Here is a 22,135-nt window from a genome sequence, read left to right as displayed (position 1 = left end):
TAATAGATATTTAAGAAGGCACATCAACAGTTTTTCTTAAATGATCAAAGTAATTTGGAAAAATTAAATTATGCCACAAAGTCCTGAATAATCCAAGTGGCTATCACAGTATTTTGACCATGTCCTCATTAGGACCCTGTGATGGTTTGAATGAAAATGTCCCCCATAGGCTCCAAGTATTTGGACATTTTGTCCCCAGATGATGACGCTGTTTTGGGAGGTTTTAGAAGGTGTGGCTATCCTAGAGGAAGCACATCACTGGGGGTGGGCTTAGAGAGTTCTTAAGTCTTGCCAGATTTCCATTCGCTCTCTTGCTTCTTGTGCCTGTGTGATGATGTGAGAGCTTAGCTTCTGCTGCTCCTGCTCCAGCCACCTCCAGCCACCATGCCTCCCTGCCATGATGGACTGTAATTCCCCTGGAACCATAAGCTCAAGTAAACTCTTCCTCCTATAAATTGTTTTGGTCAGGGTTTCTATCACAGCAACAGAACAGTGACTAATACAATTTTAAAAATCTAAATTAACTGCATATTATTTATGAATGTTCACAGAGCATTAAAAGAATAAACACTACAATATTAAGAAAACCCAGAGATATTTCTGTAAGCTCAGGTGACAGATTTAAATCCTGGGCATCACTTTTCCAGCAACAGTAACAACTGAAGTTTGTTCTGGCCCACTCTCAAATAGGACAAAAATCTAAGAGTCCTGATTTAGGAGTGAGAAAAGCAAGTTCATATAGAAAACAAAACATTATAGAAATACTTTGTTGAGAGCTCTCTATTTCTAATCTTATTTCTGGTAAAGGATTCATGTGATGGCTCAGTGTGAATTCTTGGCTTTTATACTCTTGTTCCTTCTCAGAGTTTATGAATTGGCCATAACTAAAAGACTGACCTAATTTTTTTTTAGTACTTTAAGAGATTATTTGATCCTGGTCACAACAGCTAACTCAAATGTGCAGACAACCTACTGGTGTTGCAGACCATCCTTCCCCAGACCCTGGAAACGCTTGCATTCCTGTTGTACCATTGTGAGGCTTTTCTCAGTTGTCTCATTGAATTTCTCCTCCTGAAAATTAAAAACAATCATGGTTACAAACATTTTATCTAAAATCAAATGATAAACTTTATGTCAACTGTTCAGTAGCTCCTTTGTTTCTAGAGTATTTTCAAGCTCACATGACTACGTACTTTCCCTTGTGTATGCAAGAATTGGAATTGGAATTTTTCAATTTTAGATAGGTAGATTTTTGCTAAAATTTTAAATTTCAACTAGTACATCATCTTGTTGATTCTTTAGTGCTTTATGAATTATTGGCTATAATTTAAATTTTATTTGGCAATGTCTATACATGATTCTGACCTTGAACTGTCCAGAGCAGTTGTTATCTCCATCTTTAAGTAAAGGAAACAGGCCTTGTGAACTTTAATAACTTTCCTGTGATGACCCCATTAGTAAGTATTGCTACAGAACATTTTAGGCATGTTTATTTCTATGTCTTTTTGCAGATTTGGAACTTAAAACCTTCAATAATTGACTTCAATTATTTGATGGACTTTCTTTGTCAGAGCATAAAATTAGACAATTTTTAAGAAGAAATAAATTTAATTCCATTAGAGAAACAAAAGGGTGTCATAAAATGAGAGACCTTGTCAGGAATATCCCATTGTCCTCCCATTCCCATTCATCTCCTACTTCTGAAAATCAAGGAAAGAAATAATCCATTTGTTTACAACAAAGGCATGCACTGCCTGTGTTAATAAAGCAGACTATGCTGACCAAACATGAAGGGACCATCATGGCAAGAGCTTCTGTACTGATCATTCATTGTCATCTCTTCCTCATCCAGAACCACATCTGGTTCACATCTGCACAATAAATATCTGCCAAATGAGTTGAACTGTGAAGAATTAATTTGGGGGTGCCTAAAGACATTATTTGCAGGAATGGAGTGATGGCTCAGTGGTTAAGAATACTTGCTGTTCTTCCAGAGGACCTGGGTTTGATTCCCAGCACCCACATGGCTGTTAACAACCATCTGTAACTCAAATTCCAAAGGACCAGACACCCTCTTCTGGCCTCTGCAGGTATTGCACAACACAGGTACATTTACATACATTCAGATAAAACATTCATATGCATAAAATAAAAATAATAAATAAAATACATGTAAGCCATTATTTGCAATGTTGATGGCCACCTTAAGGTCTTGAAAGAGTCCTACTCTTTTACTTCACAATTTTGGAGTTGCTACTAGAGAGAACCACACACAAGACAGACATTGTGGTACAAACTGTGTCTCCATGTAAAAGAGAATTTTCTAGCTATTGTTTCTAGTATCTAATACTATCATTCATCTAAAGATCAGGAGTAGAGTGACTTATTAGGGACAGTGACAACATGAATGAAAAAAAGTTTCTGTATTTCATTGCTCAAATTGAATGATTATAAACTTGCTTTCATAATAAGTGAAAAAATAAAGCAAAGAAGCACATAACTAAGGAATTATAAAAAGTGTCAAATACTTAATTTCTATAACATATACAAAATTATATGCTATATCATAAGAAGAAATATGAAGAGCTATTAAATTCAATATGAAAATGACTCATAAACAGACACATTTTTCATAAAAATTAAAAATAAAAGATCAAAAATTGTATAGAAAAATTTAAATTCAATTTTAAAAAACAAACCTTGCCTCAAACACAGCCACTATTTTTACATGTAAATCTATTACTACAGAGCTAATTTGCATGTGCACTGCTGGCAAAGGTGAAACTGAAATGATTGCTCAAGTCCTGCTCTGAGACTGCACCCTGGTAAAAGTCCTCTCAAAGAGGGCTGGAGAGATGGCTCAGCAGTTAAGGGCACTGGTTACTCTTCCAGAAGACCTAGGTTTTGATTCCCAGCAACGCTTCATGGAGACTAACAGCTGTCTGTAGCTCTAGTTCCAAGAGATCTGATGCCTTCTTCTGGCCCCTGCAGGCTTTGCACAACTTGGGTGCACTTTGCATATATGCAGGCAAGACATTCATACACATAAAATAAAAATAAATAAATCAAAACAAATTTAATCTTTTACAAGTTAGCTTAGCTGTTTGGGTCAAATATGTTTAAAAATCTGCATATTTTGACCTGTGATTCCCCCCTGTAGTGACCAATCATAAATAAAATATCACAAATATTAATGAAAATGTATAGAATGAGATTTTCATCTCTAAATCATAGCATAACTAAACATTCACAATAGGACAGTAGGACCACAGTTGAGCAAATTGCTTCATATCCTTATGATGGAATACTATCATTTAGCTAATGAAGCGCCTTTTGAAAGGTGTTTAATGACAAGCATTTTCTAAATTAGAAACTGGTAGAATTAAGGACCAGATCCTCCTGGGAGCCCCTGGAGGGATCACAGACTCTACCACCCGAGTTCTGTCCTGTATGTCTTATTGTCTACTTCATGTTCTGGGAGAGAATCAATTTTTGATCTTTTTAAGTCATTAACTTTGTGGCCATATAGAAATCAAATGCAGCTGCATTTACAACCAAAACAAAAAGTGAGAAGTTACCTATCATACTAAATAATAAAAGGTCCAAACATTTCCTAAGAAGTGTACTTTTTCAACCTTATTTTTAAGAGACACACAAATATATATGGAAAGAAACATGAAAGAAAATATTAGTTGTATGTTGATTGATGATCGAATTAGGATGCTTGAAAAAATTTTTTCTTGTTACTTTTGGTACTTTCCTATACATTTATTGCTTTTAAATCATACCAAAAGTTAATACTGCTCAAAAATAGAGCATAGAAACAGAAGTATTTACTAAGAAAAAGTTTTGAATCCATACAATGGGTTCAAAAAATCGATTGTACCAAAGAAAGAAATGGAGGCAGAGCTTTAGAAATCTAGTTCAAAAACTTATACGTAAGCAGGTTGTTAATGTTCTTGCCAAGGATGGTCTTCCACTGGTCTAAAGTGACTCATGCTGGCCCATCACGTTTCTATGCTCCTGACTGGAGTTCAATTTCAATATCAAAATTTCAGTATTCCATTATGGTTTTTTTTCCCCCAGTTTTCTGAATCTGTAATAATGAAACATACCGCACGGCGGTAACAATCTGGAGGGTTTTCTCTGCGGCAGCAATCTTCCAGGAGATCCTTATAAACTTGAGTGATTCTTAGGAGCTCTGGGGTAGATAGGTCAACATGCCTTCTGGAGTATTCATAAATGAATCTGAGACGTCCAAAACAGTATGTTAGCACTTACAGAGAGACAGAACACCAGCCCACATCTATTTGCTCTGGTGAGATCTAATACTGTCTGTTCTCAAAGCTAAATTTGAAATATGACTAGTTTGGGAAGTAATTTAAGAGGAATTTTCATTATAGTGTTACAAAAGTTTTCTTCCACCTTATTTTTCAAACTAACATTCTTTTTTACTCAAAGAAGACAGACTTATTGAAATTACTGAAATAATTATTAGGACAGTGGAACACATAGAGCCTCTCAGGTGCTGCATGGTGCTAGCAGGGCTTTGGAAAACACACGCAGAGTATAATTCTGTTGGAAAATGCATTCAGAGTTCTGCCTTGGAGTTGTGGGAATGCAGCACTCTTACTCCCTGGAACATCTTTGGTGAGGCATAAGGAGCAGCCTGTGCACACTGCTCCCCCCCAACTCCCACAAGTTGTCCTCTGACCTCCACGCATACACTGAGGCACATGCCCCACCCCCCCACACTCAAATTCAATAAATAAATGTACTTTTAAAAACAATGGAAAAAATCTGAAATATCTCAAATAAATAACCTACTGATGCACCTCAAAATCTTTGCACTTTAATAAAAGTGCAAACCCAAAAGAAATAATAAAAATCAAGACAGAAATCAATGAAATGGAGATTAAAAGAATGATAATTAGAAGCAATCAGAGAGTTACTTCTTTGCAAAAATAAACAAGACAACAAACCCACAGGCAAACAAACCAAAAGGAAGACAAGACACAAATTAATAAAGTTAAAGATAACAAGGAAAGGACACTGCAGAGTCCAGTGAGGTCCAGAAAATCATTGGAGAATACTCTGAGGACTTATATTTCAAAACACTGTAAAAATCTAGAAGAAATTCATAGCACACATATGACCTATCAAAATTAAATCAAGAAAATATGAACAAATTAATCAAATTCATAACAACTAATGAGATTGGAGCAGTAAGAACAAGTCTTTTAACAAAGAAAGTCCCAGGTCCACATTCAGTACAGAATTCTATCAAACCTTTAAAGAGCTAACACCAATAATACTCCACAAACTGCTTCATAAAACAGGAAGGAAAGGAATACTACCAAACTCAGTCTACGAAGCCAGCGTTACCCTGATACCAAAACTGGATAAGGGCACAGCAGAGAAAGAAAGCTATAGACCAAACTCCCTGATGAACACGGCTGCAAAAATGCCCACTACATTTTTTTCAAAGTGAATCTTAGAACACATTAAGAGGATCATACACTAGACCAAGTTAGCATCAGTCTGGAGAGGCTAGGTTGCTTCAAGAGACACAAAGCAGTAAATTATTATTCCATACATAAGAAGACTTTGGAATAGAAACCACGTAATCACCCCCAATTAATGCAGAAAAGGCCTTCAACAAAGTTCAATATGCTTTTATAATACAAGCCCTGAATAAAACAGAAATCGAAGGAACATACCTCAGCATAACAGAGGCTGTAGACACAATGTTATACCAAATGGGGAGAAACTGAGAGCCTTTCGTCTAAAATTTGAAATGAGACAAGGATGCCCACTGCTCCACTCTTATCCAATATGGTGCTCAAAGTCTTAGCTAGAGCAATAAGACAAGAGAAAGAAATAAAAAGAATACAGATAGGAAACAAATAAGTCAATTATCCCTATTTACAGATTGCATGATTTAAAGACTTTAAATAATTCTCCAGAAAATGCTCAGAACTGGTAAACACTTTCAGCAAAGTGGAATACAAAGTCAGCCTTAAAAATGTATAGCTTTTCTATATGCTAATAAACTTGTCAAGAAAAAAAATCACAAAAATTCCCACTCATGATAGCTTCAAAAATATACCTAAGAATAAACCTAACTTAGGAAGTGAAAGACCTCCACTGTGAAAACTTTGACACTGAAAAAAGAAATTAGAAAAGACTCTAGAAGATGGAAAGATTTTCCATGCTCATGAATTAGAAGAATTAATGTTGTAAAAATGGCTATATTATCAAAAAAAACAATCTACAGATTCAATGTAATCCCCATAAAAACCCAATAATGTTCTTCATAGAACTTGGAAAAATAATCCTCAAAATTCATATGAAAGCACAAAATGCCCTGAGTAGCCAAAGCAATCCTTAGCAGAAAAAGCTTTGCTGAAGGTATCATAATACCTGGCTTTAAATTGTATTTTGGAGCCATAATAGCAATAACAGCATAATTTTTGCACAAAAACACACATATATACCAATAGGGTAGAATAGAGGACCAAGAAATACATGTACACAGCTACATCCACCTAATTTTTGACACAGCTGTCAAAAACATACGTTAAAGGAAAGACAGCTTCTTTAACAAATGATGCCAGGGGAAATGTATTTTCATAGGTAGAGCAATGAAACCAGATCCATCTCTCTCACCATGCACAAAAAAAGGGTAAAATGAGGTCAAAGATCCTAATATCAGACCTGTAACTTAGAAATGGGCAGAAGAAAACATAGGCAAAATACTTCAAGATAAAGACATAGAAACGGACATTTGGAAAAGACGTCAGTGGCACAGGAAATAATCCAAGAGTTGCAAATGGGATTACATGAAATTCAAAATCTTCTGAACAGCAATAGAAACAATTACCAGAGTAAAGAGACAGACTATAGAATGAGAAAAATATCTTTGTCAAGTATACATCAGACAGGGGATTAATATCTAGAATATATAAAGAACTGCAAAATTTAAACACAAAAATTATCAAATCAATTAAGTGGATTAATAAATTGAATAAAAAAGACCAACAGGAGGAGGGCAAAGGGAGAAGGAAGTGAATAAGAACAAAGTAAAATATCTCTCTCTATCTCTCTCTCTCATCCTCTCTCTCACACACACACACACACACACACACACACGAAAATACCACGAGACCCATCACTTTGCACTGATGTCAAAATTTAATAATAAAAAATAAAGCACAGAAAGTTTAACTTGTCCCTATAACAACTAAGATGTAGATTTAGTCCTGTGGCTCAACAACTAAGATGTAGATTTAGTCCTGTGGCTCCCAGTCCACTAGTCTTCCCCTTCTCAACTATGGGATGGTGTACCAGGGCACTCAAGCATGCAGCTTGATCCAGACCCCCCCTGGGGCCAGTCAATTCCTTACTTGTCATTTTTAGCTATAGTTTTGAACAAGCCACTTAACTATTTGTACCTCAGTTTGCTAATTTGAAAAATTGGGAAATTTTGTACTTTAGCCTACTGCTTGGCACATATCAAGGATTAAATAAATTTTAGCCATTACTATAACATAGTTGCTTTTGATTCAGGTTCTGTGGGAACACTCTAGTCTGCAGCCATGATTTTTGAAATTATCGATTACCCTGTGAATTAAATGGTGCCATGTCCCTCCATTCAAATTAGCCAACATAGCAAATCTATTATGTTTCTTTCTGTTTGCCTTATAAATTTTCAATAGAGAGTTACTGTACTCGGCAAAGAAGTCGTTTGGATTAGAATCTCGTTCTTGACACATGTTTTCACTGTCAGTAAATTTTGGTTCTCTGAGAGACAAGTTCGCTGGTCTGTCATCTTTACTTGTGTTAACTATGCAGTCCTCACGTTCTGGTGTTTCCTTTTCACAGCACTCTTTGATTTTGCTGGAGATGGAATCTTGTTTTGAACAAATATGGTTCATTACCTGGCTCTGAATCAAATAAGAAAAAGAAAATGCTTTACTTTCAAAATTTCTTCAGGGCTGATTTTCCTTCATAGTGGAATGACTGCATGCAAAACCAATCATGAGTTCCCATCAGGAGTCACTTCATCAGCTGATTAGACAGGTCATATTTAAATCTCATACTAACTTAATGCTCAAAGTTGCATTAATGCAAATGTTTTTCCACTTAGGATTTTAGATGATATAATTGTGAAAAATAAGAGCTATTATAAATTTATATTCATTGTTGAGTGTTAATGTTTAAGTACCTTACCCCACTACTCTGATACATTGACATCTTTGCAATTTTTTGAATTACTATTTTTTTTTTCTTTTGGTAGAGAGTGGGGAAAGTGGGCACTCATGCCTGCCACTGCATGTATGTAGAGATCAGAGACAATTTGCAGTCCTCAGGACCAAACTCAGCTCATCAGACTTGGCAGCAAGCACCTTTACCCACTGAGCCATCTCGCAGGCCCCATTGGTACCTAAATTCTAAATGTTGTTACTCCCCCATCAGAATTACTTGAGCTTTCCATGGTGGCCACTGAAGGCATATCAATGTATTTCAGCCAATCTAGTTATTCTCTTGTGAACTAAAACTACCTTGCCAAGCAAATAGCAAAAGCACAAGTATTTGATAAGTGAATGAAGTTGGTAAGGAAATGAACCATTACAGAAACTGTTAGATGAAGACTTCCCAAACATAAGACGTTCTCCTATTCATGGAATCATTTGCATATGGTGCCTATAAACTTGAAGCTGTTCAAATCATCAAATAATGTATAAAAGATAAAACCTGGGGCTGGAGAGATGATTCTGCAGTTAAGAACACTGGCTGCTCTTGCAGAAGACCTGAGTTTGAGTCTCAGCACCCACATGGTGGCTAACAACCATGAGTAACTCCAGTTGCAGGGCATCTGACGGCCTCTTCTGACCTCTGTGGGCACACATACAGGCAATACACTCATACACATAAAATAAAAATAATAAATAAAATAAAATAAAAGATAAAACCTTACTCTTTCTTCTGTCCTCACCATTCACCACAGCCCTTACCTCCATGGAAAGCCTGGGACTAGGGAAAGAGTAAGACTCTGTACCTATGCATTAGTAATTTTAAAATATTTTATTTATCATTTTTTATTTTATGTGTATGAGTGTTATGCCTGCATATAGGTAAGTGCACCATGTCATGAAATGCCCGCAGAAGACAGAAGAGGCAGTCGGATCCCCTGGAACTGGAGTTACAGACAGTTGTTAGCTTCCATGTGGGTGCTGGAATTTGAACCCAGGTCTTCTGCAAGAACAGTCAGTGTTCTTAACCACTGAGCCATCTTTCCAGTCCTCATTAGTAATTTTAAAAGCTGCCTTGGCTCCTGGCCCACTCTCTGGAGTTTCTTGCACATTCACCCAACTCTGTCCCAGACTGACTAAGTAGTTCACATCTCTATGACCTCATTTAAGCTACTCCACTATCTGGAATCTTCTCGAATACTGAGAGTGAGGAATGGGACAAATCCCCAGATGTGAAGTGGAATAGGAGATGGTTCCATGATGCCAGCATCCATACCTCACCTGAAACTATTATTGTTCTAAACACTGCATTTTTTAGCCCCTGAGAATTCATTTCTATTTTCAGTTAATTACAATAGAATTTCTTTTATTTCTCCATAAAACATTAAAAGAAGGAAATTTGAAATACAATATGATCCCTTAATCTCAGCTTCAAGCTGTAGAAAATTTCAATTATTATACCAATTTAGTAAATTAGATTTAATATTATAAAACCACATTTCCATAAACAATCATATGCTACAAAAATAAATTCTGAGTGGCATCTCCTTAACTAAGTTACATTTGGAAATGAAGTAATTTGGGAGGACATCTTTCCACTACTTAATATAAAGCAAATATTTCTTAATATCCTAAAATTGAAGTTATTTAATTAACATACAGTCTTCACTGTAAGTAAAACAGTTAAACAAATTTAAAAACATCACAATGAACTTTAATGGGGAGGGCATCTGGATTTGATTGGGAAATGTATGAAATTGAAAAAGCTCAATAAAAAATATTTGTATTGATTCTTTGAGAATTTCATACAATGTATTTTGACCCTATTTAGACCCTCCTTCCCTCATCTCTACACCCACCTTCCTACCCCTCTCCAACTTCATGTCCTCTGTTACTTTTTTTAGGCCTATAAAGCCTAATTTGTATCCCCAAATGCTCTTCAGTATGAGTCCATCCCTTGGAGCATAGTCAATAAAGTTTAATTATAACTAAGAAGAAATCTGTGTATTTTTAATGAAATTGTATTACATTTGAGTGCATGAACAATTTAAATTATGAAACAATATGTTTACTAATATATTCCCATAGAACATCACTTTAAGGGTTATCAGACGCTATGGGGGGTGAGAATTGGGGAGAAGTTGATAAAAAATGTGAAATTTCAGTTGTAGAAGATAAAGAATTTCAGGAATTCTATTGTACATCATGGTGACTATAGTTAATAACAATACATCATATGACTTGAAAATTGCTAAGGAAGTAAATTTAAAGTACTTATCACAAAAGATAAGCATCTGAGAATAGTATAGAAATACCTATAGTGAATAATTTGAATTAGCCACTCCACAATGTACATACATATTAAAATATTAGTTTCACTAAGCATGGTGACCCATGCTTTCAATCCCTAGGAAGGCCGAGGCAGGTGAATCTCTGTGAATCGAGGCCAGCCTGGCCTACATAGTGAGTTCCAGGCCAGTTGTGGCTACAAGGAGACCCTGTCTCAAAAAGACCAAAAAAATTACTATGTATCAATATAAGAAAGGAAGGGAGGGAAAAAGGAAGAAAGATTACTTAAAATTATTTGGAACTACTATACCTAAATAACCTTAGGAGATCTAAGAAAGTAGCTCTTTTAAAATATAATGATAATATAATTTGCTGAGCTTTGCTATTAATACTGATTCTAGGATTTCTAGAGGACTTGTGATATAAAAGAAAATAATTACTAAAAGGTAGGATGGGACAGGGACATTGGATAATGGGTAGCAAAAAACAAATAGGAAAAATAAGTTTTATAGTTCACAATCACCTATTATACATTTTATGAAGAACTAGAAGTGAGGCGCCCCAAAGCCTCTAAGCATAAAGAGATGATTGGAGCTGGGCATAGTGGTGCACGCCTTTAGTCCCAGCACTCTGGAGGCAGAGGCAGGTGGATCTCTGTGAGTTCAAGACCAGCCTGGTCTACATAGTGAGTTCCAGGACTGCTGGGGCTACAGGGAGACCCTGTCTCAAAAAGACTGAAAAAAAAAAAGAAATAATTGGAAATACAATACCTACTTTGACCAATACACATTGTGCACATGTATATCACACTTTATCTGATAAATATGTGCAACTGTAGGTGCTAATTTGAAATTTAAATTTTAAAAATAAATGTTAACATCATTAGTTTTACTGTATTAAAAAAAAAAAAAAAAAAAAAAAAAAAAAAAAAAAAAAAAAAAACAACTGACCTGGTCACGGATGCACCGCACAACATCCCCTTCACAGCATCCATCATACATGGAAGAAACGTCTTCCAAGAGGGAAGTAAGTTCCGTAAATCCAATCTTAGGGAATTTTTTACTGAGTACAGCAATGTTTCTAGAAAGATAATTGATAGGCCCCTAAAATAATTTAAGCAACAAGTTTAAATTACTATATACAAAAGAGAGGCTCTTTACTTATGCAGCACAAATAGCTGCATGACAACTTGTGGCCATGATTCTGTACCTGTCCTGTCAATAGCTGATGGTATTGTTGAATGTCTGTATGACCATTTAAAAAATTCCAGCCCCAATTTTGCATCTACCACCCCTAATCTGGAATTCCAACCAAAAATGACCTGAGAGGGGTGTTCGCTGTCTTCCACAATTACTATAATGAGATGTGCTGTGTAGGAGCCAACACTTACCGGTGTGAGTCATTGACATCATAGAAAATCCACTGCAAACTAACTAAAATGTATCTCAAAGTAACCTCCTTTCTCCTTGGCATCTGCTCATTTCTGCCTTTTCCCATTCTGTCCTCATGACCTGGTTCTGAGGCATCCTAGACTAACCCACCTCAAAACCCCTAAGGAACCAGGAAGACTACAAATAAAAAGGCATCAACTGTTTTGCCACAACAAGAAAGTGTTACAGGCCAAGAAACTAGAAGGAAGGACATGATTTGTACACAGTAAAAAACTCACATGGAGTTTAAAACTTTGGGTCCAAATTTTAGAAAGGCTCCACAAACATTTTTTTGATAAGAAGACAGTCCTTTTAAATATTGTGTGATGGGAACTGCCTGAAAGAGAAAGAAAATTCTGTTGAAACAGCTCATTGTTTTCTTTTATTTTTAAAATTGCACATTGATCAAACTATTTAGAGATTTTTCAGCTACAGAAAATCTATGAGACATTTTTGTCAGTAAATTTACATATTGAAAGGAATACCTGTCTATGTCATGTTATAAAGATGTGGCCAGTGTTCCTCATGACTACCTTACCCTCAGTAGGAGAATGGACACAGGGCCACCATACCCTCTGGAGTTTGGCTGTCTCTAGTGACATGGTTCCATCTGTGGCTAGGGCCAAAAGAAGGCTTGTCACACACAGAAGGCATCGGGTCATCATTTACCCTAGACAGTCACTCACTTGAGCTTTCTTCCAGCTTATAAGGAAAAAAAGTCAAAAGTGATACCCTGAATCAGATCCTCTTTCAAGGATCTCAGGTGAGAAACACATTTATATCAGCAGCTGGTGACCACCCAGCTTCACATTAGTGAGTGTGGTCATATAACACCAAATAGGGCAAACAAACCTTTTGTAATAATCTAATTTCAAGTGAAGATCTTGGAGCTGTAGTGTTGGGTGATTCCCATCCTTTTAATCAAGCGAGTGCAGCTCCTACCTTGACTCCAAAGCAGTTGGCTTTCTGTTGCTCCTCACAACACGCTGTTGCCACCTCTTCAAAACGAGCAGCAACAGTTAGAAGAACAGGGGCAAAGACAAAGGGGTTCCTTCTGGCAACTTCATACATATGGCTATAAAAACATTAAAGCTATTTTTAAAGGAGAGAAGAAGGGTGGTTGACAAGGGAATGGAAGAGAAGGACGAGGAGAAGGAAGACGAGAACAAGAAAAGCAAGTTGTGAAATGAAGCGAAGGGAAGAACAAGTTTTCGTTGCAGGAAAGTTCAGAGAAGCAGCATGACTCAGGCCCCAGGACGAGTCTTTTCAATGTTGGAGCTGCTACTCTAAGAATAATGACTGTGGGGCTGGAAAGATGACTCAGTGGTTCTGAGCACTGGCTACTCTTAACAGAGGACCCAGGTTCAGTTCCCAGCACTCGAATGGCAGTTAGTAACCAGTTCTGGGGGATCCAGTGCCTTCTTCCGGCCTCCAGAGGCAATGTATGCACATGGTGCACTTACAGGTATGCAGGCAAAACAATTATACACATAAAACAAAATCAATGAATAAAATGCTTTTGAAAAAGATCATGATTGCAGTTCTAATCCTGAACTCCTTCCTGTCTTGCAGCCTCATAGGCAGCAGGTCTCTCTGGCATATTCAAGGAAAATAACTCCCTAGTCACACCCCATCTGAGACGCAGGACTATATTTACTTAGGTTCAAATAAGCATGTGACAGGTTTCACAGCATACCCGCTTTCCATTAAAAAAGTCTCTGCTCCTGCAGTTATTACACTGTTACAAAAAAAAAGTTTTGATTACACTTTCAATAATTCAGTGTCTTCCTGAGTTGAAATCTGCAAATTCCTTTGGGAAGAAAATACTTCCTTCACTATGTTTCCTGGCTATTTAGTTATGCATACATCTCTGTTTTATGATTTATCACGTTAGAAGATACACAACACTAATGTAAGGGTCTTAAAAATAGGTTTCACATCTGACCCACATCTACACCCTCAGCACTGGGCACAGAACCTAAATAGTACCCCGTGAATGAATTAATGCATCAGTCTATTCATCAATGAATCCAGATATGCAAAAGCAGAGAAAAGCAGATGACACTTGAAAATATAATTTTAAAAGCTAACAAAAATTTATTGGATTTACTTCAATTAGATTATACTAAAATTGAACTTACCGATTTAGAAAAGATTTCCTATCATTTTTATAGGCCTGGCATTTCTCTTCTGGATCCAGAGTAGGGAAAGGAGGCAGAAATCCTATGTTAGCTTTCTTGTTGTAGAGGAAACAGAGTCTTTTTTCAAAGCCAATTTTACTGCAGCAGTGGGAAAAATTATGCCTCTGGGACAGCCCCTTCATAGCACACATCATGTCCTGTACAGCCTCGTTCTGAACAAGAGAGGAAAAAAAGGACAGTCTTTACCGTGACAAAGCTCTTGTGCCTCCTGAGGAGCGGTGGACACAATGAAGGAGCCATGTCACCTTTGAGGAAAGGGTTGCGCTCTTCCCACTGTTACCAGCAGAACGCCTTTAACTGGATGCTTGGCAACCGTCTTACACCGTGAGGAATTTGAGTCCTTAACCTGTTGACCTTTCTTTAATGGCTGCATTTCATTTCTGTAACATACATTATATTGGTAGATTGTCGTATGCTCGTTAAGCTTGTTGAAAGTGTTCTGGGGTGAGCGGGCCTCCCCTTATCACAGACACAAGCATGTTTCTTTTTTTATTTTTAATATAATATTTTAACTTATTCTTTGGTAATTTCATACATACAGCAATGTATTTCAATCATATTCACCATCCCCTAGTCCCTTTCTCCTCTGACTCCTCCAAGGTCCACGTCCCACACCTCCCTCCCAAATTCTTGTCCTGTTTTTATTTTTATTTTTTTTACCCCAGTAAGCCCCGTTAGCACTGCCCATACACTCATGGATGTGAGGCCATCCACCGGAGTGTGGTCAGCCTACCAGAGACCATGCCATTGAAGAAAACTGACTCTCCCTCCTAGTAGCCATCAACTGTCAATAACTCCTCAACTGGGCTGGGGGGAGGGTGCCCCTCCTCCACCAAAAGCATGTTTATTTCAAGCGTCCTCCAAAGCTCCCTGTCCTGGGGAAGGCTGGCCCCCCCTAATTCTATGACAGGGAGAAATGAGAAGAGCAAACAGCTAAGGGTTTTAAACACACTGTGCACTTGAGAACAGCTGGAAGGCAAACTGTTTCCAGTAGACGTCATTATTGTTTATCCCATTGTGTAAGAATCCCATCCTGTGGTGGGAACCGGAAGCTGGAAGCTCATCCATGGAGAGAGAACACAACTCTCTGCCTGGAACTATCTGGCAGGGACTCCAGCACAACAGCGCCAGCAGGGCTTCCCCAGTTTTTCTGCTGGGTGTTGTAAATGCCCAATTAGAAGACGCTACTTCGTTTGTTGTCTCAATCCAGCTGCTCCATTCACTTCTACCGGATTATGTGTAATATCTGCTGCTTTCATCTAACTGCTACTTAACTATTTGCTCTTTTACTTTGCTTGCTACATGCCTGATAAATTCATTCATTTAAAACTGAAAGTGAAGCGGGTGTGGTGGTGAACACTTTATTTTTTTATTTTTTTAATATTTATTATTTTTATTTTATGTGTATGAGTGTATTGTCTGCATGTGTGTAAGTGCACCTGTGTCGTGCAGTGCCCATGGAGTCAGAAGAGGGTGTTGGATTCCCCTGGAACTGGAGTTACAGACAGTTGTTAGCAGCCATGTGGGTGCTGGGAATGGATCCCCAGTCTTCTGCAAGAGCAGCCAGTGCTCTTAAACTGCTGAGCCATCTGAACACTTTAATTCCAGTACTCAGGAGGCAGAGGCAGGTGGATCTCTGTGAGCTTGCCGCCAACCTGGTCTACATAACCAGTTCCAGGCCAACTGGGGCTACAGAGAGGCCCTATATTAAAATAATAATAATAATAATATTGAGGATCATTCTCGGTACAGAACAACTACTGTGAATTTTCTACTTATCTCCCAAAGTCAAAGGTCAATGTACGTTTGGTCATGGTGTTTCATAGTTTTTTGACACGCACATAGTGACTCTATCTGAATGAGGTCCAGAAGAGAGGATGCAACAGTCGAGTACACAGTGAGAGAATCAACTAAAGAGAACCTCTGTACTTTTGCTTGTATCTTAGAATATTGAGCCTGTGTGGATGTGACATACTGTGTCAATAAGGCATAGGCAGATTGAAAGTACATAGCCCAGTCTTCCTATGTATCATAGGACAGAATTGTATTTCTCCTGAGGAAAATGAAATTAGGCAAAATAAAATGGGGCTGGGGCTAGAGAGATGACTGAGTGGTTAAGAGCATGTACTGCTCTTGCAGAAGTCCTGAGTTCAGTTCCCAGCACCCATATCAGTGACTCACAACCACCTGCAACCCCAGCTCCAGGAGATCTGATGTCTTCTCTGGCCTCTATGGCTACCTGCACTCATGTGCGCATACCCACACATAGACGCATAATTAAAAATAAAATCTTTTTTAAAAAGTGATGTGACTAGGATATCTTTCTTAACTCTTGTTTGGGTAGAAATGACAAGCAATTTACTTACAGCTACTTTTGAACACTCTGGGAGGGTTGTGTCAGCCAAGCATTTCTCCTTGTATTCCATCATGACCTGCAGCAGCATTTCTGCCTCCTCAAAGGTTACTTCCTGAACATACTGAGCAAATGCAATTAAGGCGCTGCAACAGTCCACATAGGGTACACAGTGATCATCTGTAGAACTTATAATTATGTCTAAAAAAGCCTCACAGAAATGGTTACTTGCTTAATAGCCTCAGATTATTATCTGAATAAGAGGGATATAAATATTACATCTTCTTGACAATTCAATTGCCTCACTTGAACCTTATAATTATTTTTGTATTTAGTTTTTCTATATGACTGTCACTTAACTAAATTATCTTTGAGAAGCATTAACATTCCTATAATGTATCAGATAACATTACAATTAGCATCATGATCAAAAGGGGATCTGCCACAACTCACAGAGATGCAGTGTTCTCGTCTATAAATTTCTGGATAGCACTGAAGTGATCTGAAAAATAACAGTATTTAGATTATTATATATCTTGGTATTTTAACATCTTCCCAATACATGACTATTAAGTGTACAAGTATAAAACTCTTGTGGTGCAAAATAATTTGACACATCTAATAAGAAAGATAGATATAAGTCAAAAGAACAAATATGCAACCCAATCACCGTTAGTTATATGCTCAAAGAATCATTAAATTGATTTGATGTGAATTAATCTCAAGATGACCAGATTTTAGATTTGCCAGTGATGGCTTCCTTGATACACCTGGCAAAGACAAAGGCCTTTTTCATTCCAAATGTCTATCATTCATGACCAGAAAAAGTCACAGGAAGATTAATGAATAGGTGATGTATTTCCATGGCAAAGCCTGATGAGAAATGCCATATACGCTGCCTCTAGTTTAGCCCAGTGTGTAGTACTTGTCAAGTGATCTCTAAGGTCACCTAAAATCACGTATTATCTCCCAAGAAGCATATGCTAGTCAGAGACCATTTATATATGTTCATGTAGACTACATTCATAGAGTCCTTATTTGTTTCATAAAAAATGCAATGATCAACAATGATCAAAAAAGACATCCCCTTGGACTTTGGGTTTCTGATCAATCTCATAGTGGAAATGGCTTGTGCACATACTATAATCCAATTACATTGTAGCTAAGAATTAGTCATGTGTTTTATGATCTCTGAATGAAGAACCAGAGAAAGTTTGTGAGGAGTGCCACAGGAATTAAGTCCACAAAAATGTAAAAACATTGGTTAGGAGAAAAATAAGGAGCTCTATCTTTTTGTGAGGAGTGAATAATTCAAGTCAAAGCACAGAGGTGAGAAATCTGGGGTTTGTTTGGAGAAACACAGTCCAGTTCATAAAGAGGAATAGCAGGACCTCTTTAAGGAGAGGGGGCCTAGGTTCAATTTATGGGAGCATTACATAGAAAACCATGAAGTGTGGGCTTCAGTTGAAAGCTACTGTAATGTTTGTGTAGGATAGTTCTATGATCATGACTGCACACTAAGAAATACCAGTCACCTAATGATGCATCGTGTAAGCTGGGACCTCCTCCCTCACTGCCCAAAAAATAGAAAGTGAGAAGAGCTATTTGTCAAATGGACATAGTGAAGAGTAAATGAGTGGGATAGCTAAGACCATTAGGAGACTTTTGCAATTGCCCTATTGAGAAAACAGCAGGGCCTAAATAGGAGAAAAAGAAAAACACAGATACAAAAGACAGACAAAATTAACAGGGTACTGAAATGGATCGTTACAAGGGGAAAACAGAAGATCTTGAGAATGATCATCTCAAGTCCTGTGATGATCTCCCTAGCAGGTACTTCATGGTTGTCTGGTAAAGTACAACCTAGTCCACCCCCTCTGGGTGACTGGGATGAACAGGACACTTGGGCAAGTTATAAAAAGATGTGACTTCCTGGCCAAAGGGATTCAAAAAGGTCCTCCTTTGAACAAAGTTCAAAGCTTCCCTACTTTGGATAAAAGAAATGTGAAAATTGCCCTTTTCTCCAGTCTGATCCTGCCTGAACAGTCTAGTGGGGCAGGTAAGCACAATGGGCAGCAGAAGGAAGCAGGGTCCTACATACCCTACAGGCCTGTACCATCTAGTGGAGACATGTCAGACAGATAATTTTTTAAAGATTACATATATATATCAACTTGTAGATTACATATAAATTTATATATACATATACACAACTAGCATCTATTGTTCCACTGTTACCATAAATAGATCTGACACAAGAAACACTAATTTTTGAAGTTCAATTTCCATCATGAGGCAACAGTTTCTATCCCACAGGTTTATGATTGTTTCTGGGTGTAAAACAGTATAGATTGGGTAGTATAACCACCAAAGTGAAAACTCTATAGAAGATAGTCTGCAATGACTGATCAATACACATAAACTAAGAAGATGGAGAGGAAAACTACATGAGTGATTACATTGGGGGGCAAAGCTAAAGAAAATGAATTGCCCTGATTTAGTCATTCCTACTGATATACATGTAAAATTCTTACCTACATCCTGAGGCTTTGTGGGTAGGGTTAAGGATTCAGTCAAAGAGAGCAAGAAGAAAATAAAGCCTGTAAGTTTTAACTGTTTCATGTTTAAAGAAAAACAAAGCCACATTCACAGAAGAAAGTAATGTGGCTGAGGAAAATCCACTTTTTATAGTATGCATTGATTGTATTTGTTAAAAAGTAACCTAGTTAATCTACTTTCTGAAATACGGTAAATTTTTTGGTCAAACTTCAATTTTCTTGCTAATTATTAACTAGAAAAAATTACTTATGTGCTTCACTGGAAAAAAAAAAATCTCTTGAGTTGCAGAAAAAGGTCCGCAGGCTAAGTAAGTAAGCACAATACCTAATCAAATAAACAACCCCCCCAAACTCATGAAATTCTACAAATGTTAAAGGAAGAAACAACTAAATAATCTACCAAAGAGGAACTGCATCTTAAAGACATGAAGTTTTGTGGACTAGCTAGACATCTCATCTCAGTCAGTAAAGTGCTTGCCTCGCAAGAATGAGGACCTGAGTTCAGATTCCAGAACTCATGTAGATGCTGGTTGTGGTAATGCACACCTGAAATCTCAGTGCTGCGGAGGTGGGACTGGAAGGTCCCTAGGACTCACTGACCAATCTGTTTACCATATATGGTGTGTTCCAAGCCAGTCAGAGCTTCCATCTCATTTAAAAAAATAAAAAGAAACACAACAACAATAGATGGCCAGTGCTTGAGGACCAGCACCTGAGATTATCCTCTGGCCCTCACATGCAAACACACACACACACACACACACACACACACACACACACACACACATACACAACATTACATTTCACTTGTAATCAAAGAAATTTGGGCTTAAAATAATAAGTTCTCTAGATCTGATGGGATTAGAACAAAGAAAACATCAAATTCTAAAAATATACAGCAAAGCAACTACTCATATAATCAATGCTTTTGAAAAATGAGTTTTTGAATGAGGACTGGTGACCTTAAAAATATTCATGCCATTTGTACCGTTCAGTCAAGTTCTGGAAATCTATATTAAGATGAGATTCTACTCGTAGAAATCTTTTTCATAGAGAATTGCTGTAGACCTACTAAGCCAATGAGCAAGAAACCTTCTATTCAATGGGAATAAATGTAGTGAATTCGTTGCATTGCATTTTTATGTCCCACAAAATGTACTCAGAAAAGTCTAAAAAGTAGGAAAAGCCATTGCCTAGTAGTAATATACTAAATAAATAGTTTGATGATGAAAAAAAAAAGAAATCTTTTTCAGTACATAATTATCTGTGGGCTTGTCACATACGGCCATCACTGTGTGAGTTCCTTCCATAGTTAACCTCTTGAAAGGGATCATAAATGGGTGTTTAATTTTGTCAAAACCATATGGGTTCCATCCTTTATTCTATAATGTGTTGAATCATGTTTTTTACTTTACTTATGTTGAAGTATTCTTCTTCTCAAAGGCAAACCCCACCTGATATGTGTTATGTGTAATATTTGTGTGTGTGTATGAGAGAGAGAGAGAGAAAGAGGGAAAGGGAGAGAGGGAGAGAGAGAAAGAGGATGAGAGAGGGAAAGAGAGAGAATGATCTTTTTGATGTGCTGTTAAAATCAATTTACTGAGAAACATTATTCTTTATTGGGGATATTTTCCATAGGATTATCAGACTATAATTTTTTCTGGTAATGTCTTTCTCTGACTTTGGTATCAGGTTAATGTCATTATAAAATGAGTTTGGACCCAAATATGTGTGACAGTAGCACAGAAGTACAGATTAAGTTACTTCAAATACCATATTTGAGCATAGTAACAGCTTTATGAAGTTACCAAGGTAAAAGAAGAAAGAAAATCATGTCAAGGTTTTTAATTTTTTTTATGATTCATTGGTGGGAATATCAAGTAGGAAGGTCATAATGAAATGGGGAAGTGTCTGTAATTAATCCTCAAATATTATCTAATGAAATCCCTAGCTTTTGAATGGATGGAGGCTAGGGGTCAGCTAGTACATTCCAGAAAGGATTTTGCCTGATAATCCCAAGGATGTTAAGTCCAATACAGAGGTGAGTAATGAGTAGCTATTAAGGGAGCTAAAGATAGTCCAAAACAATTTTGTTCTGGGCCTATAATATTCCAGTTCTCCACAATTACAGAAATGCTCACTCTGAACATTGTGGAAAAGTTCAAGAATTATTGGTATTAGTTCTTTAACTATATGGTAGAATTCAACCTTATGGCCATCCAACATAATATCTATTCTGTTGTTGTTAAATAGAATGCTCTGTGTGAGTCTGTTAGGTTCTTTTGGTTTAAAGTGTAATTTAAGTCCAAAATGCCCATGCTTATATTCTGTCTCGATGATCTGTGTACGACTGAAAGTGGGAATTGAAGCCTCCCTCCATTGATGCATTGCAGCCTATCTCACCTCTCAGATCCATTAGTTTTCTCTGTATACTTAAGTGCTCCAATTTGGGTACATATTATTGATAAGTTGTAGATCTTCCTGCTATGATTCAGCCTTTTCCTCTGGCTATCACATATTCCTCCTATCACCATTTTGAAGTAGACAATACTTTGGTCAGGTAGCCAAGGTAATGAAATAACAAAGCAATACAGAAATGACTAGGTCTATGACAATGATAATGGTGCTTTTAACACTCCTTAATAAAAGAAGGAAGGGAGCCTAGCAGGACTCTTTCCTGGGCTTCTGGCCTCAACTGCACGTGATCCTAGGAGATGCTGGAGTTTGTAGGAAGTGGAAGGATAACTGAAAGGGGGCTCCATGGTGCAGCTTCTGTGAGGTCATTGTCCACAAAAGTGAGACTTGGGGTGATACAGCTGTTAGGGGGCGTCAATGCTCCTACAAGTAAGCCCTTGCCTGTACTCTGTAACTAAACACATTAAACTCCCTGGTTCATCAAATTGGACTTTGGAGGAATCCCTACTTTGGTGTGTCATCGGTGCTCTCTCTGGGGTAAATAGCCATGTATTCATTTCTCCCCAGGAAAGGGTAACGCAATGCTTCTTGAAGGCTCGATCTTTCATTGTTATGTAATTACTTTGTCTTGTTT

At 37.4% G+C, this 22,135-nt stretch overlaps 1 protein-coding gene across 1 annotated transcript in view; it reads right to left on the bottom strand.

Moving 5' to 3' along the window:
- Afm (afamin) overlaps positions 1 to 19,166 on the bottom strand; it is a 74,095-nt gene extending 54,929 nt beyond the window's left edge. Inside the window, exons 1-10 of the mRNA XM_029568520.1 lie at positions 19,063 to 19,166; positions 16,982 to 17,030; positions 16,542 to 16,674; positions 14,116 to 14,327; positions 12,917 to 13,049; positions 12,214 to 12,311; positions 11,495 to 11,624; positions 7,732 to 7,946; positions 4,116 to 4,248; positions 974 to 1,071 (exon numbers count right to left, since the gene is read on the bottom strand). Of these exons, the coding sequence (XP_029424380.1) occupies positions 974 to 1,071; positions 4,116 to 4,248; positions 7,732 to 7,946; positions 11,495 to 11,624; positions 12,214 to 12,311; positions 12,917 to 13,049; positions 14,116 to 14,327; positions 16,542 to 16,674; positions 16,982 to 17,030; positions 19,063 to 19,150 (1,289 nt within the window). The 5' untranslated portion in view covers positions 19,151 to 19,166. The remainder of the gene's footprint in view (positions 1 to 973; positions 1,072 to 4,115; positions 4,249 to 7,731; positions 7,947 to 11,494; positions 11,625 to 12,213; positions 12,312 to 12,916; positions 13,050 to 14,115; positions 14,328 to 16,541; positions 16,675 to 16,981; positions 17,031 to 19,062) is intronic.
- Positions 19,167 to 22,135: the final 2,969 nt, after the last annotated feature.

Source organism: Nannospalax galili, unplaced genomic scaffold (genome assembly GCF_000622305.1).
Source record: "Nannospalax galili isolate Female #2095 unplaced genomic scaffold, S.galili_v1.0 scaffold800, whole genome shotgun sequence".
Lineage (NCBI taxonomy): Eukaryota > Metazoa > Chordata > Mammalia > Rodentia > Spalacidae > Nannospalax > Nannospalax galili.
The sequence above is the reverse complement of the archived record's forward strand: the minus strand, read 5'-3'. Positions and strand labels throughout refer to the sequence as shown.